Raw genomic sequence first — 25,072 nt, 5'->3', positions numbered from 1 at the left:
ATCTAGGTGTTCAAAGATACTGAAGTGATTAACCTGTGAACAGAAAATGTAACCCTTCGAGGGAGAGTTTAATTAACTAGTTGAGACAACTAACATTTATCATAAGAAATAAATATGCAAAATTTCTTCCCCTTTTGCCCTTTTTTATCTGACTCCTTGAAAGTAATTTCCTTAACTTTGTACCCTTGATTATTGCATTTGACTGCCTTGAGTGCCCCTCTTCTCATGCTAGACTTCAAAATCAAAATCCCTTTTACCAATTAGTATTTATTTACTAAATAATTATTGAAATGAATTACTATTCTAATAATGGAAGTATCTATACATATATATTTGGGGAATGTATGTCCACGTTCTCTGTTATGAATGTGTTTTTATTTGTGGGGGGAGGAAATGATTTATTCCACATAAAATGCCATCATAAGAGTGTGGATCCAAATTGTGCTCAAAGTCTAAAGCCATCATTAGATGAAATCTCAAGGTATTTTGGGCCCAAAAAGTGCACTGAAAAGAGTCTAAAATGCTACTGTCTCTTTAAATATTCCTGACGTAATTCCTGCAGCATGCATGTGGCCATGCAAAAGAGATAAAGCTTGTGTTCTTCCACACAAACTCTCATATAGCAAAACTTCCCCAGACCTTGAGTTATAGACAAGCATCATCTTGGATGTTACACCTGCAGAGAGCGGGAGGGTTAGAGGGCTCCATAAGGATTTGTCTGGGTAGCGGAGCAATACCATGGTTCTCTGCATAGGTTCACAGACTCTTCACTGAGTTATATGCCTCTGAATACTTAATAAAATTGTCCTTTATTTTATGTGTATTGCTGTAAGCAGAGAATGCTTTCACTAGTCCCATGGATGGTATGGGTCTCGTCTGTCTGCTTTCTACAAGGCAGGTAAGACACATCTAAATATTGTCATGACCTTAGGCTTACTATTGTTTTATTATAGCCTATGCCGCTGGCTGTTTTGAGTCAAATTGGGGAGGAGACAAAAAAAAATGAAATATGTTGTTTCAGTGTACATTTATAATGTGTAATAATATGAAGAAATATAGATCAGCTACTTTTGAAGTGAGAGAAGTTGTTGAACCATAGGGAATTTACAATGTTTTGCCAATTATATGAAAATCAGGCTAATTACCTACAGAGAAATATAGTTATTTGAAAGGTTCATGTTATTTAAATGTGCCTAAGGAACATATGTAACATATATATTTTATTGAGGTGACGAGCTAAGCATGTTTTACATTGCATTTTGTAAAAGGAATGACTAATAACAAGGATTTGTAAACCGCTGAGAGACAGAAAGAGACGACTTGGAATGTTGGGAAAGCCACAGTGGAGAGGAGGATGTTGGTGGATGTTGGATGTTGGAGGATGTTGTCCATTGGATGAGATATACAACAGTCTACATAGAGGGAGGGGCAAGCTACATGACCTGCGCGTTTCTAATTTCAATATAATATATAACCGATCACTCCCACTGAACTACCATCCTTTTAATTGTAATTATATGAATATTACAATTGTATTACCAAAAACGACTTTACTTTAGTGCATGTGGTTCATTACAAAAAGATGGCAAATACAAAAGAGCATATCTTATTTCCTTATGTCTTCTGAGAAATATTTGAGCGGAAAATCACTTGAGATACAGAGTGTAACTCCTCACCTTCACCTGTATGACTCAAATCACCTTTATCGTGGCCATCATCTGAAGCAGTAGTTGCCCATCAGTTCCAGATAATAGCACTCCTGCTTTTCCTCTCCCGGTTCCTCCTCCCCTCTGGCAGGCCTGGGTCCTGTAAGGAGATGAAGCCACCTAGCAGGGTAGGGAAGGCCCCTTCCCCATCTGACTTTCTGGATAAACTTATGGGAAGGACATCTGGGTATGACGCCCGCATTAGACCCAACTTCAAAGGTATATTGCAATACATAGTACAGTAGATTACACAGTACAGTAATACACATTACCGTATAGTACACCCTAAACAGGTGGGTATAGTACAGTAGTTTTACAGAATAAATCTAAGACACAACGTGACATAAATCAGAAAGATTTCCACTTTCTATTTATTGTGGTACTTGAACCCAGAATAACTCAAGAGTGTTTGTTTTTGGTTAGAAGTGTCATTTTGAATGCATGTTCACCCACAGGCCTAGTTTATTTTGTTTCTTCACAGCCAACGAAGCCAGCAGATTCTCTCTGACATACTTCCTCTTCATTTCTCAGGGGTCACATCTCGTCATATATATTTCATGCTTGCTCCACATCACTGAAATATGCCAGTACATGCCTTGCAGGGTAACTCCCTGCTGATGTCTATAAATACACTAATGTAACTCAAGTAGAATTAATAAATTATACCCTCTTAGGAAATTATATTATGAAAAATGTAGGATGTCAGTAGTTGAGAGATGCAATATACTAATGGGAGTGTATTGGAAATGACAACACCATTTTATTCTGTCTGTTTGTGATAACTCAATCTAATACAAGACAACTTGCCACAATATGATTGTAAGCTGTTATTCCATTATGCAATGGTAGACAATACAATCCTCATGTCATTGCAATTTAGATACTGTAGACCTGAAAATGTTTTCTGATCAGTTTGTGTTTACCACAGATGCTGCATCTTTTCAGTGAGATAATAAACATGTATGAATGAACATGTACAAGTAATGCATTTTACTGTACATCTGAAGCTAAGAACACTGCCTGTTTCAGAAAGCAGCATAAAGTGAAACATGGAATTTATATTTATATTACAGATATATTACATATGAATGGCTGAGTTTCTTATGGACGATTTTTCAGGTCCTCCTGTGAATGTCACCATTAACCTCTTCATCAACAGCTTTGGATCCATCACAGAAACCACAATGGTGAGGGTCTTTTCACTATCGTCATCCACCTTTCATCCAAACAGTGGCTGTTCGCTCCATTTAATAGTCTCTTTTATACAATAACTTCCATAGGATTATCGTCTCAATGTGTTTCTACGTCAACAATGGAATGACCCGCGACTGGCCTATAAGGAGTACCCTGATGACTCTCTGGACCTGGATCCTTCCATGTTGGACTCCATCTGGAAACCTGACCTTTTCTTTGCCAATGAAAAGGGGGCAAACTTTCACGAAGTCACCACAGACAACAAACTGCTGCGGATATTCCAAGATGGGAATGTCCTCTACAGTATCAGGTGACCGGTGTCTCTAAAACAGTAGTCTCCTCATAATGATAGATAATAATACAATGTTATAATGTGTTCAGTAACAATAATTAGCAAAAGTTCACATCTTTGACTTTATACACTCAATTTGAAGCCACAGGTAATGTTAGATTGTACCAAGCTCCCCATACCTGTCTTCGATTCATCTTCTCACTATGTGCTTCTGGTTCTGTGAGCCAGGTTAACTCTGATCCTGTCCTGCCCCATGGATCTGATGAATTTCCCCATGGACATTCAGACGTGCTCTATGCAGCTGGAAAGCTGTGAGTTTTCTTTTCCCTCTTTTTATCTATTCTTTGCACTTGGCTAGTTTCACTCCCTGATGCCTCTTTTTCCCCATTCTCTCCACTTGACTAGACAGGCTTTTGCTGTTGACAACTTTATAAATAAACTCTCTCTGTCGCTGGCTATACCATGAATAAAAGAAACCCATGTTCTCCCTTCTTCTCCTCTGTGCTCTAGTTGGCTACACCATGAATGACCTGTGTTTCCAGTGGCTGGACATTGGTCCTGTCCAGGTGGCTGATGACCTGATGCTTCCTCAGTTTGTGTTGAAGGAGGAGAAAGACTTGGGCTACTGCACCAAGCACTACAACACAGGTAGATTCTGGACTCCCAATGGTATGCTATTGCCACACTTTGCTTAAAACCTCTACAGGATCGGTGTCCCCGCGCAGGACGTTTGAGCCAACGTAGGCTAATGTGATTAGCATGAGGTTGAAAGTAACAAGAACATTTCCAAGGACAGACATACATTTTGGCCTTTCACTTGCATTTCAAAGATGGGGGGGGTCTAATGTCTTATATTCTCCTACATTAATTTCACATTTCCACAAACGTCAAAGTGTTTGCTTTCAAATGGTATCAAGAGAATGCATATCCTTGCTTTAGGTCCTGAGCTACAGGCAGTTAGATATGGGTATGTCATTTTAGGCAAAACATTTTTTTTAAAGGGTCCAATCCTTATGACAGTGTCACAGGTCGCAGTTGTAAATGAGAACTTGTTCTCAACTGGCCTACCTCGTTAAATAAAGGTGAAATAAAAATAAAATAAAAAATGTAATCTCCAACCATTTGGCATGCTGGCAGGTAAATTTGCCTGCATTGAGGTAAAGTTCCACCTGGAGAGACAGATGGGCTACTACCTGATCCAGATGTACATCCCCAGCCTGCTAACCGTTATCCTCTCCTGGGTCTCCTTCTGGATCAACATGGATGCCGCCCCAGCTAGAGTGGGCCTTGGTATCACCACAGTGCTCACCATGACAACCCAAAGCTCTGGGTCCAGGGCATCCCTGCCTAAGGTCAGAGAGAAGTGATATTGTATTCTGCTCAGGTGTTTTGTCAGGACAACCAACATATAGTCAATAAACATTTATTTAAAAATATGTTTTAACTCAGAAGCTACCAGTTCTATACGTAATTCCCAATCCACACATTATTTATTTTATTTTTTACCCCTTTTTCGTGGTATCCAATTGGTAGTTACAGTCTCATTGCTGCGGCCTAGTGGTTAGAGCATTGGACTAGTAACCGAAAGGTTGCAAGTTCAAATCCCTGAGCTGACAAGGTACAAAATCTGTCGTTCTGCCCCTGAACAGGCAGTTAAACCGCTGTTCCTAGGCCGTCATTGAAAATAAGAATTTGTTCTTAACTGACTTGCCTAGTTAAAAAATCTTTGGGATCGCTGCAACTCCCGTACAGACTCGGGAGAGCGAAGGTCGAGAGCCGTGCGTCCTCGAAACATAACCGTTGGGTTGAAGAAGCCGCACTGCTTCTTGACACAAAGCCCACTCAACCCGGAAGCCAGCCACACCAATGTGTCGGAGGAAACACTGTGCACCTGGCCACCATGTCAGCGTGCACTGCACCCCGCCCGCTACATGAGTCACTAGTGCTCGATGGAACAAAGACATCCCTGCCGGCCAAACCCTCCCCTAACCCGGATAACACTGGGCCAATTGTGCACCGCCCGATCGCGGCCGGCTGTGACAGAGCCTGGACTCGAACCCAGGATCTCTAGTGGCACCGCTAGCACTGCGATGCAATTTCTTAGACCACTGAGCCTCTCGGGAGGCCCCCACATTATTTCAGTGGTGGGAACGTTCCTATACTAAGACCACCATCACCGTGTTGTTTACCTGCATGTTAAAGTTGTGATTCTAACCATTATTAATTTATTTTGTGGGTTGTGTAGGTGTCTTATGTGAAGGCCATTGATATCTGGATGGCTGTGTGTCTTCTTTTTGTGTTCGCTGCACTGCTGGAGTATGCAGCAGTAAACTTTGTTTCACGGCAGCACAAAGAGTTCTTCAGACTGAGGAAAAGGATCAAAGAACAACAGCGGCAGAGAACTGTGAGTACAGTACAATGATGTATATAAACATTGCATTGCTGATGCTATGTATTGGCCATTGAGAGGCTTTGACGCCACTGGGTAGCCATATTTGCACTCCCCAGTAAAAGCAATCATCCATAGGAATGAATGGAATTGTGCAGTATTTCAATTAAATGTTTCAAGGACATAAAAGTATTTAAATGTTGTAGAGTGTCAGTAAGGTTAGTTATACAAAAAAGTATGCATTTAGGTGTCTGTAATGAATACATTTGGCAAAAAAAAAATGTAGACATTAATATTTTTTGGGCCCAAAAACTGCATTTCTATAGCTTCCAAGATGTTTTTTTTTACAACAATGGGGGAGTGCCAAGATGGCGGCATGGTGGCTTTAACTCAGTGCTCCCCTATCCGTCATCTAGTGTATAAATCATTGGTACAAGCCCCTGTGCAGCCCACCCCCTCAGGCTGCTGTCACCTGCTATTCCATCTAAGCCCAGTTATGCAGCAGCTACACAGTTCAGCTGGCTGTCGTATCTCATGCTGGGAGATCCACAGATCCACTGGCCTGTGCTAAATTCAAGTCCTTTTCTTTCTTCTTCTGTCTATATGTGCTCTGTACAACAGCTTAGCTTGCCGTTTCCCTTTGCATCTCAAAATAATGAGACAAATATGTAAGTAAACAAGTAACGCAAAAGAGAATGATCTAAAACATTTTTTTGTCAGGAGTTATTTAACTGAATTGTGGTAGTAGTTTGTGTGTAGCTCCAGAGCTAGCCTGCCCACAATATTATGACAATTCTGGTAACACTTCATTTTAAGTAGTCCTTATTATAGTGTAATAGTTACATTGTAACAAGTATTGTAATTAATTGTAATAATTCATAGTTACACTGTAATAACAACATGGGGAAATTGCAGTTTGTAATTACAGGGGTGTAACAACGAATGCTCAATACAAATCTTAAAGTTTCTGATAGCATCCAAACGCACCATATTTCAGCCTGTACAAACCATGTGATAAGTGTAAGCCAATTGAAAACCGACCACCTCATTGACAACATGAGGGACAACAAGTGCTCATTGTGCAAATGTTTTAATGTTTTTAATAAACATTGGAAATTAAATATAGTTTACATGTCAATAATCTAAGCCAACCTTGTATGTTTTGCCCCATAGTTACCCGGTCTAGTTAAAATTTCTAGCCCAAAGACTACTCAAAATGCCCTGAAAGCTAGCCTAAATGTTTTTTTTCACAGCAAGAGAGAAGTTGCCACATTTAGCCAATAAACCCTTTTTCAATAACGTTATCGAGTGAAATAAGAAGGGATATCGACTTAACTTCTAACAACCTAAGAAGGTTTTACATCAAAATAATAATTCTTGTAAGCTATAATGTGACTAATAAAGGAATTTGAATATGTTGCAAGAGAAAATATAATTTGCCCTTATTAAACTTCAGAAAACAAATGTTAGGCTATTTTCTAGCCATTGTGCCCTTATTATGTGCCAGATGTTATGACTACAAACCGCTATAAATGGCCTATTTGCTTGATTGACTTGTCATTTCCACAGGCATAGGCTAGGCCTACTGACTAAAATCTGGGTTTATGATTCTAATTGAACTTTGCTATGGTTTGGTTAGCTAGATACAGGTAGCCTATAACGCCTGATAACGCCTGATAGGCCTACATCTCAGCCTACAGTAGCCTAGGCAAGATGCTTAGTTCAAATTGACAGGCTAATTTATTCAACATGAATAGCAAGGAGATTGACGTAAGAAGTGCTTCCATTGCCCAATAGCCTGGTGGAATGGGGTCATCATTTCAATCACTTAATTATATAATATGAACTGACTAGGCCTATGCTTGTCAACAACAGCTAGTGTTTTCTTTACCCATAGCCCAATCTAACTGTTACCTTCAATCGAATGCATTCTATTAAAAAATGATATCAAAAATTGCGATAGAACTGTAACCATGATCACAATTAAATAACTTTCAATTTACTTTACTAAACATTGGCATTAATAATTGCATAATAACACAAGTCTCCAACAACAATAAACTGAAGTTATAAAATGGTCTATTTATTAAATCCAGTGGTGTAAACTACTTAAGTAGTTTTTTGCAGAGTATCTGTACATTACTATTTATATCTTTGACAACTTTTACTTTTACTTTTTTAGGAATGTAGTGAAGTATGTACTTTTTACTCCATCTATTTTCACTGACACCCAAAACTACTCGTTACATTTTAGATGCTTAGCAGGACAGGAAATTTGTCAAAATCCTGCACTTATCAATACAACATCCTTGGTCATCCCTACAGCCTCTGATCTGGCGGACTCACTAAACACAGAAGCTTCATTTGTAAATGATGTCTGAGTGACGGCAATAGCCCATGACTATCCATAAATAAATAAAAACAAGAAAATGGTGCCGTCTGGTTTGCTTAATTTAATATAAAGAATTTGAAATGATTTATATTTTTACTTTTGATACTTAAGTATATTTGAGCAATTACATTTACTTTTAATAATTAAGTATATTTAAAACCAAATTCTTTTAGATTTTTACTCAGGTAGTATTTTACTGGGTGAATTTCACGTGTACGTTTTCCAACACTGATGAAATCCGTTTGACAGCTCCAGGTGTCACGCCCTGATCTGTTTCACCTTTTCCTGTGATTGTCTCCACCCCCTCCAGGTGTCGCTTATTTTCCCCAGTGTATTTATCCCTGTGTTTCCTGTCGCTCTGTGCCAGTTTGTATTGTATGTTTAGTCAAGTCAACCAGCATGCTTTTCCTGTACTCCTTTTGTTATTCTCCTTTTTCTAGTCCTCCTGGTTTTGACCCTTGCCTGTTTCTGGACTCTGTACCCGCCTGCCTGACCATTCTGCCTGCTTGACCACAAGCCTCTCTGCCACTCTGTACCTCCTGGACTGTGATCTGGTTTTGACCTTTTTGCCTGTCCACGACCATTCTCTTGCCTACCCCTTTGAATTAATAAACATTGTAAGACTCCAACCATCTGCCTCCTGTGTCTGCATCTGGGTCTCGCCTTGTGCCTTGATAGTACGAACTGGCCATGACAGACCAGCAGACTTGGACCAGCTCCGCCACACTCTCCCCCTGCAGGAAGCCACCATTAGGAGACATGAGAAGCTGGTACAGGGCCTTTTGGAAGGGCTCAGGTTCTTGACGGAACTCCATGACCATGGGTTAAAGGCTGTTATAGAGCAAATCAGGGAGTTAGCTCAGAGGCTACCTGCCATCTCTGGAAAAACCCCAATCACCCAGTAATCACCCAGGTATTTTCCCCCTATCTGTGGTGAGTTTGTACAGCCTATCCCGACTCCCCGTGAAACCCACTCCCCAGAAACCCGCTTACCTCCTTCGGAGCGATATTCGGTGAATCCTGCCAGGGTTTTCTTTCTCAGTGCACGCTTATTTTTGAGCTACAGCCATCTTTGTTTCCTTCAGACAGATCGAAGATAGCATATATTATTACCCTAATGTTGGGATGGGTGCTCTCTTGGCTACGGCAGTTTGGGAGCAACAATCTGCCATTTGTGGTCATCTGGAGGAATTCATGGCAGACGTGAGAAAGGTATTTGAGTCTCCGGTTTCTGGGAGAAAGGCGGCCAGTAAACTGCTTGACTTACGTCAACTCCCATAGTGTGGCAGACTACGCGGACTGATTTTCGCACGTTGGCCGCCGAGAGTGCCTGGAATCCGCAGTCTCTTTTTGATACTTATTTGCACGGATTATCTGAGGAGGTGAAGGATGAGCTAGCTACTCGGGAATTGCCAATGGATCTGGACTCCCTTATCGCCCTTACCATTAAAATTGATGGATGCCTAAGGGAATGCAAGAGTGAGAGGAGATCTGGTCTCGGGCACACTTGTGCACCCGCTTTGGCACGTTCACCTCCGAGGGAATCCGGAAGTTTCCGAAGGTAGCTCTTCAGAGAGGATTCGAAGCCAACAGAGCCCTCTCGGGAATCTACGACGGGTGAGTTGGATACTCCTGAGCCTATGTAGTTGGGAAGAGCTAGGTTATCAATTGGGGAATGCTCCAAAGGTTGAATAATAACTGTTGTCTGTACTGTGCCCATTCAATTACGGGTTTCTGGTAACCACAGTGAGACAATACAGTTCCTCCTCATTGCATCTCCCCATGTTCCGGTTGTTTTGGGATTTTCCTGGTTTTAAAATCACAATCCGATGATTGATTGGACCACAAGCTTCATCCTGGGTTGGAGCCCATTTTGCCATTCCCACTGCCTTCAAGCAGCACAGCCTTCCTCAAGTCGCCTTCCTCTGGATGTAAGCAAGACTGTGGATGTCTCTGCTATCCCCACAGAATACCATGACATCGTCCTTATGATTGTGCCATTGCTCTTCTCCCAGGCACTCCACCACCTCGGAATCGATTGTATTCTCTGTCCGGACCAGAGACCAAAACTATGGAAGAGTACATAGAGGAGTCTCTTGCCACTGGGGCCGTCTGTCTGCATCTCCTGTCGGCATGTTTTCCAGGCTTTGGTCAATGATGTGCTTCCGGACATGCTCAACCGGTTTGTGTTCGTATACCTTGACGACATCCTGTTTTTTTCCGATCTGCACGAGAACATGTTCTTCATGTCAGACAGGTCCTTCAGCGCCTCCTGGAGAACCAACTGTTTGTGAAAGCCGAGAAGTGAGTTCCACCGCTCTGCAATCACCTTTCTGGGATATGTCATTGCTGAGGGCAATGTTCAGATGGATCCTGGAAAATTGAAAGCAGTGGTGGATTGCCCTCAACCAACGGCCAAATCAAGTCAAAGTTTATTTGTCACGTGCGCCGAATACAACAGGTGTAGTGGCCCTTACAATGAAATGCTTACTTACAGGCTCTAAACAATAGTGCAAAAAAGGTATTAGGTGAACAATAGGTAAGTAAATATATAATAATATATCCCATTTAGCAGACGCTTTTGTCCAAAGCGACTTACAAGTCGGCTGGGGCCACTACTTTTACATATGGGTGGCCCCAGCGGGAATCGAACCCACGACGCTTGGCGTTGCAAGCGCCATGCTCTACCGACTGAGCCACACAGGACCTAGTAAATAAATATAACAACAGTAAAAAGACAGGCTATATAAAAGTAGGCTACAAAAGTAGCGAGGCTACAAAAGTAGCGAGGCTACATACAGACACCGCTTAGTCAGGCTGATTGAGGTAGTATGTACATTTAGTTTTCACTCACTCACTCAATTTAATTAAATTCAAAGGGCTTTATTGGCATGGGAAACATGTGTTTACATTGCCAAAGCAAGTAAAATAGGTAATAAACAAAAGTGAAATAAACAAAAAATGTACAGTAAACATAACACACAAATTTCAAAGGAATAGAGATATTTGAAATGTCTTATTATGGTTATGTACAGTGTTGTAACAAGGGAAAATAAATAAACATAAATATTGGTTGTATTTACATTTGTGTTTGTTCTTCACTGTGGTATTTCACCTAATATATATGGGAGTTTGTCAAAAGTGATTTATTTTTGAATTCTTTGTGGGTCTGTGTAATCTGAGGGGAAATATGTGTCTCTAATATGGTCATACATTTGGCAGGAGGTTAGTACAGCTCAGTTTCCACCTCATTTTGTAGACAGAGTGTACATAGCCGGTCTTCTCTTCAGAGCCAGGTCTGCCTACTGTCGGCCTCTCTCAATAGCAAAGACATGCTCACTGAGTCTGTACATGGTCAAAGCTTTCCTTAACATTGGGTTAGTCACAGTGGTCAGGTATTCTGCCACTGTGTACTCTCTGTTCAGGGCCAAATAGCATTCTAGTTTGCTCTGTTTTTTTGTTAATTCTTTCCAATGTGTCAAGTAATAATATTTGTTTCTCATGATTTGGTTAGGTCTAATTCTGTTGCTGTCCTGGAGTTCTGTGGGGTCTGTTTGTGTAGGGGACTCTTCTTTAGGTTAATCTCTCTGTAAGTGATGGCTTTGTTATGGAAGGTTTGGGAATCGTTTCCTTTTAGGTGGTTGTAGACTCTCACAGCTTCTGTTTTCTGGATAGAGCGGAGTTTCCTCCTAATTCTGCTCTGCATGCATTATTTGGTGTTGTACACACAGGTGTTTGTACCATTTTGTGAATTCTTGGTTGGTGAGCGGACCCCAGACCTCACAACCACAAAGGGCAATGGGTTCTACAACTGATTGAGATATCATAATTGGGATGTCAAATTTGATGTTCCTTTTGATTGCGTGGAAGGCCCTTCTTGCCTTTTCTCTCAAATCATTCACAGCTTTGTGGAAGTTACCTGTGGTGGTGATGTTTAGTTATAGTTTGTTGTGTGCTCTAGGGCAATGGTGTCTAGATGGAATTTGCATTTGTCGTCCTGGCAACTAGACCTTTTTTGGAGATTAACTGTCAGGGCTCAGGTCTGACAAACTGTGCAGAAGATCGAAGTGCTGCTTTAGGCCCTTCTTGGTGAGGAAGAGTAGCACCAGATCATCAGCAAACAGTAGACATTTTACTTCAGATTCTAGTTGGGTGAGGCTGGGTGATAATCAAATCTTATTGGTCACATACACATGGTTAGCAGATGTTAATGTGAGTGTAGTGAAATGCTTGTGCTTCTAGTTCTGACATTGCAGTAATATCTAACATCTAACAAGTAATCTAACAATTCCACACCAACTACCTAATACACATAAGAATATGTACATGTAAATATATGGATGACCGAGCGGCATAGGCAAGATGCAATAGATAGTATGAAATACAGTGTATACATATGAGATGAATAATGTAAGATATGTAAACATTATTATAGTGGCATTAATTTAAGTAACTAGTGATCCATTTATTAAAGTGAGTCTGTTTGTAGGCAGCAGCCTCTCTGTGTTAGTAATGGCTGATTAACGGTCTGACGGCCTTGAGATAGAAGCTGTTTTTCAGTCTCTAGGTCCCAGCTTTGATGCACCTGATGCACTGACCTCGCCTTCTGGATGGTAGCGGGGGGAACAGGCAGTGGCTCGGGTGGTTGTTGTCCTTGATGATCTTTTTGGCCTTCCTGTGACATCAGGTGCTGTAGGTGTCATGGAGTGCGGGTAGTTTTCCCCCGATGATGTGTTGGGCAGAGCGCACCACCCTCTGGAGAGCCTTGCGGTTGAGGCGGTGATACGGCCCGACAGGATGCTCTCAATTGTGTAAAACTTTGTAAGGGTTATAGGTGACTGTTGCGCCTTTTTCACCACTCCTGAGTTTGAAGAGGCACTGCTGCGCCTTCTTCACGATGCTGTCTGTGTGAGTGGACCATTTCAGTTTGTCTGTGATGTGTACACCCAGGAACTTAACTTTCAACCTTCACTCCTGTCCCGTCTATGTGGATATGGGGGTGCTCCTGTTTCCTGAAGTCCACGATCATCTCCTTTGTTTTGTTGACGATGAGTGAGAGGTTGTTTTCCTGACACCATGCTCCAAGTGCCCTCACCTCCTCCCTGTAGGCCGTCTCGTTGCTGTTGCTAATCAAGTCCACCTCTGTTGTGTCGTCTGCAAACTTGATGATTGAGTTGGAGGCATGCATGGCCATGCAGTCATGGGTGAACAGATAGTACAGGAGGGGGCTGAGCATGCACCCTTGTAGGGCCCCAGTGTTGAGGATCAGCGAAGTGGAGATGTTGTTTCCTACCTTCACCACCTGGGAGCGGCCCGTCAAATTCCAGGACCCAATTGCACAGGGCAGAGTTGAGACCCAGGGCCTCAAGCTTATTGATGAGCTTGGAGGGTACTAATGGTGTTGAATGCTGAGCTGTAGTCAATGAACAGCATTCTTACATAGGTATTCCTCTTGTCCATGTGGGATACGGCAGTGTGCAGTGTGATGGCAATTGCATCGTCTGTGGACCTGTTGGGGTGGTATGCAAACTGAAGTAGGTCTAGGGTGGCAGGTAAGATGGAGGTGATATGATCCTTGACTAGTCTCTCAAAGCACTTCATGATGACAGAAGTGAATGCAGCTTACTGTTCTAGTGCCCTTGCCAATTTGTTGATATATGTGTTGAAGAGGGTGTGGCTCAAGCTGCATCCCTGTCTCACCCTACAACCCTGTGGAAATAAATGTTTTTTGTTGTTGCCAATTTTAACTGTACACTTGTTGTTTGTGTACATGGATTTTATAATGTTGTATATTTTTTCCCCCAACACCGCTTTCCATCAATTTGTATAGCAGGCCCTCATGAGAAATTGAGTCAAAAGCTTTTTGAAATCAACAAAGCATGAGAAGACTTTGCCTTTGTTTTGGTTCGTTTGTTTGTCAATTAGGGTGTGCAGGGTGAATACGTGGTCTGTCATACAATAATTTGGTAAAAAGCCAATTTGACATTTGCTCAGTACATTGTTTTCACTGAGGAAAGGTGCAAGTCTGCTGTTACTGATAATGCAGATGGTTTTCCCAAGGTTGCTGTTGATGCATATCCCGCGGTAGTTATTGAGGTCAGATTTTTCTCCACTTTTGTGGATTGGGGTGATCAGTCTTTGGTTCCAAATATTGGGGAAATGCCAGAGCTGAGGATGATGTTAGAGTTTTTAAGTATAACCATTTGGAATTTGTGGTCTGTATGTTTTATAATTTCCTTTAGGATACCATCAACACCACATGCCTTTTTGGGTTGAAGAGTTTGTATTTTGTCCTGTAGTTCAGTCAATGTAATTGGAGAATCCAGTGGGTTCTGGTAGTCTTTAATAGCTAACTCTAAGATGTTTTATTGATCATTTATATGCTTTTGCTGTTTGTTCTTTGTTATAGAGCCCTAACGATTGGAGAAGTGGTTTATCCATACATCTCCATTTTGGATAGATAACGCTTCGTGCTGTTGTTTGTTTCGTGGGTTCCTATTTTCCCAGAAGTGGTTAGATTTCATGGATTCTTCAATTGCATTGAGATGATTTCTGATGTGCTACTGCCAAGTTTACACCTTCACTATTACAGTGAAATGTTTTGTCCAGGAAGTTGTCTAAAATGGAATGAATATGTTGCCTAATAGTTTCTACACTACTTTCCTTCCATCTATAGCATTTCTTAATATTATGCCGTTCCTTTGGCTTTGATAACTCATGATTTAGTATTGCTCTGTTCAAGTAGACTGTGATTTTGCTGTGATCTGATAGGGGTGTCAGTGGGCTGACTGTGAACACTATGAGAGACTCTGGGTTGATGTCAGTGACAAAGTAATCTACAGTACTACTGCCAAGGTATGAGCTGTAGGTGTACCTACCATAGCGGTCCCCTCGAAGCCTACCATTGACTATGTATAGACCCAAGATGTCCCTGGTGGACGGAACAGATATGACAGCTGGTTACACAAAGAGAGGGGGGTTAGGTTTGAGTGAAAGAGCGGGAAGACTGAGTAACAAAGAGGGAAGCTATGCTATCGTAAATACAGTATCATGCATTCTAAATTATCACCCATTTGAAAAAGGAAAATGCAATAAATATTTACTCTGAGCTGCGCTTCGATCGGTTGGTCGTAGATGGGAGGCCGGGTTGTCCAGCATAGATCTCTGGTCCTCTGAAGACTGTCTAGTGGTGAACTGGAGCGTGGTAGAATTGATAGTCCTGTGTGGCTCAGTCGGTAGAGCATGGCGCTTGCAACGCCAAGCGTCGTGGGTTCGATTCCCGCTGGGGCCACCCATATGTAAAAGTAGTGGCCCCAGCCGACTTGTAAGTCGCTTTGGACAAAAGCGTCTGCTAAATGGGATATATTATTATATATATTATATATGATACTCTGTCCATCCTCTCCTAGCCCACGTTTAGCGGGCTGAGGGGGTAGCACTTCTTTAGTGAATAAGAGTTCAAAGTTCATACCAAGTCGCCATACTTTAAGCTCATGCTATATTCTGGCTGGTATAGTCAAAATTCATCCTTCCGGCATGTACAGTGCCTTGCGAAAGTATTCGGCCCCCTTGAACTTTGCGACCTTTTGCCACATTTCAGGCTTCAAACATAAAGATATAAAACTGTATTTTTTTGTGAAGAATCAACAACAAGTGGGACACAATCATGAAGTGGAACGACATTTATTGGATATTTCAAACTTTTTTAACAAATCAAAAACTGAAAAATTGGGCGTGCAAAATTATTATTATTTACACCTAGGAAATGTGTGCGACTGGACCTCAAATAGTTAGTACCCCTGGTCTAGGCCTTCTAATCTAGTTGTATTGCATCATGTCACCTCACTGCATAAGGTGAATATAAAACCAAGCTAATCGTGAACATCAGCATCATTTAATAATATGCATGGGTGTTATAGTTGTATGAATTTATCACAATGCAAACCTGCTCATTGGAAATAAAACACCAGTGGTCCTAATGCAATGTAATTTTAGCTTCACAGCGAAACCCCACTATCCTGACTATTTATCATTGTTAAACAGCAAGCAAAATTATTTATTTTACAATTATTTATTTTTTGCTTCTGCCTCTGTACAATGTATGAATGTACAGTGTAGACCACACTATCGACCAAAAGAGATCTCATCTATATTATTCGTAGCAGTTTTTTTACGACCACAAACCGATGCTGGCACTAAGGCTGCACTCAACCAGCTGTAAAAGGCCATAAGCAAACAAGAATTCTCATCCAGAAATGGTGCTCCTAGTGGCCTGGGGACTTTAATGCAGGAAAATTTCAATATGTTTTACCTCATCTCTACCAGCATGTCACATGTGCAACCAGAGGAAAAAAACTATAGACCACCTTTCCCCCACACACAGTGTCACGACTTCCGCCAAAGTTGGTTCCTCTCCTTGTTCGGGAGGAGTTCGGCGGTCGACGTCACCGGTCTTCTATCCATTGCCGATCGACCTTTCATTTTCCATTTGTTTTGTCTTGTTTTCCCACACACCTGGTTTACATTTCCCTCATTACTTGTCATGTATTTAACCCTCTGTTCCCCCCATGTCTGTGTGTGAAATTGTTTATTGTTTTGTGTATGCGCACATTAGACTGGTTGCTCTGGGTTATGTCGACCCGTATTGTGTTTAGTGTTCTTTGTGCTGTGTGTTTTGTGTTTTGTTCGCCTAAATAAAAGGCTCCGTTTGCTACCAAAATTCTGCTCTCCTGCGCCTAACTCCCTTATTCTGACCATTATTATATTCTACTGATTCCTGCCTACAAGCAAAAACTAAAGCAGGTAGTACCAGTGACTCACTCAATATGGAAGTGGTCAGATGACGCGTATGCCACGCTACAGGACTGTTTTTCTAGCACAGACTGGAATGTGTTCCATGATTCATCAAATGGCATTGAGTAGTATACCACCTCAGTCATTGGCTTCATCAATAAGTGCATTGACGACGTTGTCCCCACAGTGACCGTACATACATATCCCAACCAGAAGCCATGGATTCCAGGCAACATCCGCATCAAGCTAAAGGCTAGAGCTGCCGCTTTCAAGGAGTGGGACGCTAATCCGGACACTTATAAGAAATCCCGGTATGCCCTCAGAGTAACCATCAAACAAGCAAAGCGTCAATACAGGATTAAGATTGAATCCTACTACACCGGCTCTGACGCTCGTCGGATGTGGCAGGGCTTAAACTATTACGGACTACAAAGGGAAACCCAGCCACGAGCTGCCTAGTGATGCGAGCCTACCAGATGAGCTAAATGCCTTTTATGCTCGCTGAGAGTCAAGCAACACTGAAGCATGCACGAGAGCACCAGCTGTTATGGACGACTGTGAGATAACGCTCTTGGTAGCCTATGTGAGCAAGACGTTTAAACAGGTCAACATTCACAAAGCCGTGGGGTCAGATCGATTACCAGGATGTGTACTCAAAGCATGCACAGACCAACTGGCAAGTGTCTTCACTGACATTTTCAACCTCTCCCTGACCGGGTCTAATACCTACATGTTTAGACTCATCAGTGTGGTCGTAAGACGTAGGCAACAACACGTCTGCTACGCTGATCCTCAACACTGGGGCCCCACAGGGGTGTGTGCTTAGTCCCCTCCTGTACTTCCTGTTCACCCACATGATGATGCATGACTCCAACACCATCATTAAGTTTGCTGACGACACAACAGTGGTAGGACTGATCACCGACAACGATGAGACAGCCTATAGTGAGGTCAGAGACCTGGCAGTGTAGTGCCAGGACAACAACCTCTCCCTCAAATTGAGCAAGACAAAGGAGCTGATCGTGGACTACAGGAAAAAGCAGGCCGAACAGGCCCCAATTAACATTGATGGAGCTGTAGTGGAGCGGGTGGAGAGTTAGGGGATCAGGGTCCAAACACACCAAGACAGTCGTGAAGAAGGCACAAGGTCTCCCCTCAGGAGACTGAAAAGGTTTGGCATGGGTCCCCAGATTCTCAAAAAGTTATCCCGCTGCACCATCGAGAGCATCCTGACCGGTTGCATCACCGCCTGGTACGACAACTGCTCGGCATCTGACCGTAAGGTGCTACTGCGTCCAGCCCAGTACATCACTGAGGCCAAGCTTCCTGCCATCCAGGACCTATTTACTAGGCGATGTCAGAGGAAGGCCCAAAACATTTTCAGACTCCAGTCACAGAAGTCACAGACTGTTTTCTCTGCTACCGCATGACAAGCGGTACTGGAGAGCCAAGTCTGAGACCAAAAGGCTCCATAACAGCTTCTACCGCCAAGCCATAAGACTGCTGAACAATTAATAAAATGGCCACCAGATTATTTACATTGACCCCCCACCCCCCTCCATTTGTTTTGTACATTGCTGCTACTTGCTGTTTGTTATCTATGCATAGTCACTTAGCAAGCTAGCATAAAAGTTTTGTTGGTGTCGGCTGCATGATGATGCAGTTTCCTATTTAGGTTAGAGATCATGTCAAAGTACGTTTCAAATTTAGCAGATATTAAGCGCTCTGTGTTCTCCTATACTAGACGGTATGATCTCTCAGGTGTTCTTGGAAGATCACCCTTGAAAGAACGGGAAAACGCAAGTATGCAATTTGGAACATTGTTTTAAACATTGCTTTTAACCCCCTTTACCACTTAAATTCAATCACTTCCTTAGTTATATGTCATGATCAGTCTTGTGACTTGGTTACCGTCGTCAAGTGCAAGCCAATAAGCAATGAAACATTATAGCTTAACTTGTGACAACAGTACTAAAGCGACAGAGCAGGGGGATATCAAACCTCATTTGTCACTTTCCATGGAAGCAAAAGTTAAATGTTTTGTTTTGTCAACGCTATGTAGAGCACATGCTAGCTAAGATAGCTAATTTACTCATAAAATATTCTGCAAACAACATTAAAAAATAACTATGCGACCCCTAACATGTTTATATAGACATTTGTTGCAGTTTTAGTATGTTTCTCTAACTCTTTACCTGTTAAAAAAGGACAAGTTATATTAGCAGTACTTGAACTTGCTAGCTAAACTGCCTGGCAGCCATTTTCTCAACTGTTGTTATGGTGACCAAGATGTCACATGACCGTGCATCTTCTTGTTGTAGATTGTAAAGGAAAGTTTAAAACACATTTTTGTGTAATCAAAAACTAGCTAGCTATATACAAAATGATGTGCACTCCACCACACACACACTTTATCTCCTCCAGTAGTTTGACTATCTGAAATGGCCTTACCGAATATCAAAATCCTGCAGGATTCGGTCTGGAATTGGTCCTTCAGGAATTGCCATTGAATTTTTACAATTTTATTTAACCTTTATTTAACTAGGAAAGTCAGTTAAGAACAAATTCTTATCTTACAATGACAGCCTACCCCAGCCAAACCCTCCCCTAACCCGGACAACGCTGGGCCAATTGTGCGCCGCCCTCCCCGAACCAGGATGACCCTAGGCCAATTGTGCGCCACCATAAACCGTGCAGGAATATCAAAATCCTGCAGGATTCACCCTTGTGGTATTTTGGACGCAGTAATTGCAGAATAACTGCAGTTATACTGCACCGTAACTGAAGTTATACTGCACTGTAACTGCAGTTACACTGTAAAAGTACTGCAGTAAAAATGACTTTACGCAGTATTTGCAACATACTGCAGTTATACTGCACTCTGACTGTAATCTTTTTTTCTAAGGGCGGTTTGCCAGGATTCGTGCTGGGATTTACTTGGTTCTGCGGGAATTGCCATATCCTGCAGGTTTTGGTCCTGCAGGATTCTTGCAGGAATTGTCATGTTTGTGCAGAATTTTCAACATTTCTGCAGGACAAGTCATACCACTGCAGGATTTTGTCAATTCTACAGGATTCCTGCAGGATATTGCATGTACTCTGTAGTGTACTTGTGTTTATTTTCTCACGTTGATGGGGTTTCCAGAAGCTTTAAAATGAGGGTCAGGATGGGTAACGTACAATATAAGTACACATTAATTACAAGTACTCCCCAACATACTCTAAATTTTAACTACCTAAATCCTGTGTAGCACCTAGTAATTGCATTGGACATACAGATATTACATGCATTCTGGTGTACTAGTGTGCTTATCCTCCCACTTGGAAGGTGCTTCCGGAAGCCTTAAAATGAGGACCAGGTTGTCAGGATGGGTAATGTACTATGTAAGTTCACCTCAAAATACACTTCATTCTAAACAGCTAAATCCTGTATCACACCTAGAAGTTACATTGTACTTATGGATTTATCCTCTCACTTGGAGGTTCAGGTTGTCATAATGGGTAATGTACACAAGTTGTATTAAAATATACAGTTGAAGTCGGAAGTTTACATTAACCTTAGCCAAATACATTTAAACTCAGTTTTTCACAATTCCTGACATTTAATCCTAGTAAAATTCCCTGTCTTAGGTCAGTTAGGATCACCAATATATCTTAAGAATGTGAAATATCAGAATAATAGTAGAGAATTATTCCTTTCAGCTTTTATTTCTTTCATCACATTTCCAATGGGTCAGAAGTTTACATACACTCAATTAGTATTAGCTAGCATTGTCTTTAAATGGTTTAACTTGGGTCAAACGTATCGGGTAGCCTTCCACAAGCTTCCCACAATGATTTGGGTGAATTCCCAATTTATTCCCAACTCACTCCTTCTGACAGAGCTGGTGTAACTGAGTCAGGTTTGTAGGCCTCCTTGCTCGCACACGCTTTTTCAGTTCTGCCCACAAATATCTGTAAGATTGAGGTCAGGGCTTTGTGATGGCCACTCCAATACCTTGACTTTGTTGTCCTTAAGCCATTTTGCCACAACTTTGGTGCTTGGGGTCATTGTCCATTTGGAAGACCCATTTGCGACCAAGCTTTAACTTCCTGACTGATGTCTTGAGATGTTGCTTCAACATATCCACATAATTTTCCTGCCTCATGATGCCATCTATTTTGTGAAATGCACCAGTCCCTCCTGCAGCAAAGCACCCCCACAACATGATGCTGCCACCCCCGTGCTTCACGGTTGGGATGGTGTTCTTTGGCTTGCAAGCATCCCCCTTTCTCCTCCAAACATAACAATGGTCATTATGGCCAAACCATTCTATTTTTGTTTCATCAGACCAGAGGACATTTCTCCAAGAAGTACGATCTTTGTCCCCATGTTCAGTTGCAAACCGTAGTCTGGCTTTTTATGGAGGTTTTGGAGCAGTGGTCTTTCAGGTTATGACGATATAGGACTCGTTTTACTGTGGATATACATACTTTTGTACCTGTTTCCTCCAGCATCTTCACAAGGTCCTTTGCTGTTGTTCTGGGATTGATTTGCACTTTTTGCACCAAAGTACATTATTCTCTAGGAGACAGAACGCGTCTCCTTCCTGAGTGGTATGATTGCTGCGTGGTCCCATGGTGTTTATACTTCCATACTATTGTTTGTATTGATGAATATGGTACCTTCAGGTGTTTGGAAATTGCTCCCAAGGATCATCCAGACTCATGGAGGTCTACAATTTTTTTCCTGAGGTCTAGGCTGATTTCTTTTGATTTTCACCTGATGTCAAGCAAAGAGGCACTGAGTTTGAAGGTAGGCCTTGAAATACATCCACAGGTACACCTCCAATTGACTCAAATGATGTCAATTAGCCTATCAGAAGCTTCTGAAGCCATAACATAATTTTCTTGAATTTTCCAAGCTGTTTAAAGGCACAGCCAACTTAGTGTATGTAAACTTCTGACCCACTGGAATTGTGATACAGTGAATTATAAGTGAAATACTATGTCTGTAAACAATTGTTGGAAAAATTTGTGTCATGTACAAAGTAGATGTCCTCACCAACTTGCCAAAAATGTAGTTTGTTAACAAGAAATTTGTGGAGTGGTTCAACTGTAAATAAATAATATGGGATGACACTTGTATGGTAGACCCTAGTCGGTAAAGTGAACCTATGTCTGATCTGTAATTGTAAATTTAACCAGGTCAACCCAGATGGTACTTTTTTGTGGCAAGTGCTAGCAAAAATGAAGAGTGCACATTCACTGGTTTGGTAATTGGAGCCTATTGAGCCTCCAATCTTTAATCTCAGACACCCAGTGCACAAGAGATTATAGTCCTTGTGACAGTTATCACTAAATCCGACGGAGCAGGGAAGAAACTAAACACTAAATAGGTAAATTTAGTAGAAACTTGCCCATTTGTAACATGCATGGTAACAAGCATTTGTTGTTACACCTCTGTAATTACGGACCGCAAATACCACCAGTTACAAGTTATTACAACTTTACTAAATGTACATTTGAAAAATGAATGTAAATCAGTAATGTGTCATTGCATGTTGTTTCGATTGAATCACAGTATTCATGTATGCCTGCTAGACCTCCATGTTGCTCTGGGTTTATTAGCAGAGAAGTGGAAGTGGGGAGAGCAGCCAAGTGAAAGGTAACAACTTGCCAGGCAACAACTCCTCCCAGGGGACCCTGCCTGGCCCTCAGCAATGCAGCGTCTGTGCCAGGGTAAAAACTCCTACATTTCTCATGCTGACTGGAGTTTAGTTTAGTGGGGTATTCCACTGTTTGTTCACTTAGAAAAACAAAATGGTAGTGCCTTCAGAAAGTATTGACACCCGTTGACTTTTTCCACATTGTGTTACAGCCTGAGGTTAAATTGAGATTGTGTCACTGATCTACACACAATACCCCATAATATCAAAGTGGAATTGTTAAGAAATGTTTACAAATTAATAAATGAAAAGCTGAAATGTCTTGAGTCAATAAGTATTCAACCCTTGCGGCTAGTTTAAACAAATTCAGGAGTACAAATGTGCTTAAGTCACAAGTTGCATGGGCTCAATGACTACCCCATCTCTGTACCCCACAAAAACACTTATCTGTAAGGTCCTGCAGTCAAGCAATGCATTTCAAGCACAGAGTCAACCACAAAGACCAGGGAGGTTTTTCAATGGGTCGCAAAAAGAGCACCTTTTGGTAGATGGGTAAAGAAAAAAGCAGACATTGAATATCCCTTTGAGCATAGTGAAGTTATTAATCACACTTTGATGCTGTATCAATACACCCAGTCACTACAAAGATACAGGTGCACTTCCTTCAGGGATTTAATCATAAGGCCAATGGTGATTTTAACAGTTTAATGGCTGTGATAGGAGATAACTGAGGATGGGTCAACAACATTGTAGTTACTCCACAATACTAACATAAATAGAGTGAAAAGAAAGCCTGTACAGTATAAAAAATATTCCAGGACAAGCATCCTGTTTGCGATAAGGCACTAAAGTAAAACTGAAAATGTACTTTTTGTCCTGAATAGCAAGAATTGTGTATGGGGCAAATCCAACAACACTGAGTAACACTCTTCATATTTTCTAACATGGTGGTGGCTGCGTTATGTTACAGGTTTACTTTTCTTTAGTAAGGCCTAGGGAGTTATTTTTAAACAAATAAATGGAATAGAGAAGCACAGGAAAATCATTGAATGTTGACTGGTTCTGACTAGCCTAGTTTATAAAGTTTAGGGTTGAAATCTATGGCAAGAATTAAGTGGCTGTCTAGCAATGATCAACAACTAACTTGAAAAATTGTACAATCCCAATGAGCAAAGCCCTTAGACTTACCTAGAGAAACTCACAGCTGTATTCGCTGCCACAAGTTATTCTAACATGTATTGACTCAGTGAGGTTGAATATTTATCTAAGACATTTTATTTTCCATTCATTAAAAATAAAATAAAAATCTTCCAATTTCAGAGTATTGTGTTGACAATTGCAATTAAATATTTTTTTTCTATCACACTTTAATTGCGGAAAAAGTTAAGGGGTGTGAATACTTTCTGAAGGCACTGTAGATCTCACTTAGTGTTGAGGTTGTCTGTTTAACCTCGTGAAATGTATTTATCACAAAATCCAATTCTTACAAAGGCCTTGTTGACTTTGCAAGAGTTCAATCATAATCCAGTATGCGGCAAGTAATGTGGAGAAAATATTGCAGGTTATGACTGAGGGTGACAGACATTTGGCCCTTTTCCTTTTGTTTTCTTAGGAGCAGGAGCTGGTGGAGCAGAGCCAAGCCTATTTTCTCCATAGTTATGGAGTAGCAGGAGATGCACCACCAGAGATGGACGCCCCGATCTTTCAGGCCTTACCTCATGGGTTCCCACTGTATGACATCCGCAGGCAGTTTGTAGATCGGGCAAAAAGGATCGACACCATATCTAGGGCTGTGTTCCCTCTGAGTTTTCTCTGCTTCAATGTTTTCTATTGGCTCACCTACAAAGTGCTGCGGAATGAAGCCATCCGAGCTACTCTGTGACAAACCAACACGAGGACTGAATTACAGCACTAAAAACCAATACGGAGTTGAACCTAGTCTTCCACAGAACACTTTTACAGACAATGTCAAATCCATTCGCTGTGCCAATGGAAAAATAATTGACTGCATGTCCAGTTCCATTCATTTTTTCACTAAAGTTAGCAAACCTGATGTAGTCCAAGTATCATCCTTAAGGGGGCAATCTGCAGTTGTTTCCACCTCGCCACTGATTTGGTAAACAACCATGGGATTAGGCTGGAGAGATATAACCACTCAAATGTGTAGGCCACTATGGATGCAGTTAATGACCCTACATGATAAACTTAAAGCACTAGCCTAAAAACATTAAGAATCAAATGAGTATATCTAAATTAAGTCCAAAAATATGTGCCAAACGCATATTGCCCCTTTAACTTTCTATTTTTTTTACAATTCCAATGAAATGCACTAATTAGCACAAATATTGTAGTCCTTGTACTACGGATACTTTTAATGTCACTCTCATGGAGCAAACACAAGACCAGATATTGAGGCAGGACTGCATAGAAATGTTGGATTCCCCCCCTTCCCGGAATTGTATTTTGTACTCGTTCCTGCCACATTACATTATTGGCAAATTGTTAATAAATCCCTACAAATGATTTCAACCTAATATTGAATACTATGTAATGGGACAGTACTATTGGTACATGAATCAACAGAAGTGAACGCTGGACATTTTGAATTGTCTAGTTAGGCGATGTTCTTCGTTAATTGTCTGCCTTTTCTTTATGCAC

At 41.4% G+C, this 25,072-nt stretch overlaps 1 protein-coding gene across 1 annotated transcript; it reads left to right on the top strand.

Annotated features, from left to right (window-relative positions):
- The first annotated feature begins 698 nt into the window (after positions 1-698).
- Positions 699-24,937, top strand: LOC135549175 (glycine receptor subunit alpha-2-like). Its single transcript, XM_064979215.1, has 10 exons — positions 699-898; positions 1,798-1,925; positions 2,826-2,893; positions 2,987-3,210; positions 3,421-3,503; positions 3,703-3,840; positions 4,330-4,544; positions 5,438-5,596; positions 22,377-22,487; positions 24,027-24,937. The coding sequence occupies exons 1-10, from the start codon at positions 840-842 to the stop codon at positions 24,294-24,296; spliced, it is 1,455 nt and encodes a 484-aa protein (XP_064835287.1). The 5' UTR covers positions 699-839; the 3' UTR covers positions 24,297-24,937.
- Positions 24,938-25,072: the final 135 nt, after the last annotated feature.

Source organism: Oncorhynchus masou, chromosome 12, assembly GCF_036934945.1.
Source record: "Oncorhynchus masou masou isolate Uvic2021 chromosome 12, UVic_Omas_1.1, whole genome shotgun sequence".
Taxonomy (NCBI): Eukaryota; Metazoa; Chordata; class Actinopteri; order Salmoniformes; family Salmonidae; genus Oncorhynchus; species Oncorhynchus masou.
Note: the sequence above shows the minus strand (reverse complement) of the source record. Positions and strands in the feature narration are given on the sequence as shown.

What these genes read in the sequence shown, in the direction of transcription:
- LOC135549175 (XM_064979215.1), top strand. Translation starts at nt 840, where the DNA reads ATGCTTTCACTAGTCCCATGGATGGTATGGGTCTCGTCTGTCTGCTTT. An exon ending in CCAGGGCATCCCTGCCTAAG is followed by an intron (nt 4,545 to 5,437) that starts GTCAGAGAGAAG and finishes TGGGTTGTGTAG; the next exon opens with GTGTCTTATGTGAAGGCCAT. An exon ending in AATGCAGCGTCTGTGCCAGG is followed by an intron (nt 22,488 to 24,026) that starts GTAAAAACTCCT and finishes TTGTTTTCTTAG; the next exon opens with GAGCAGGAGCTGGTGGAGCA.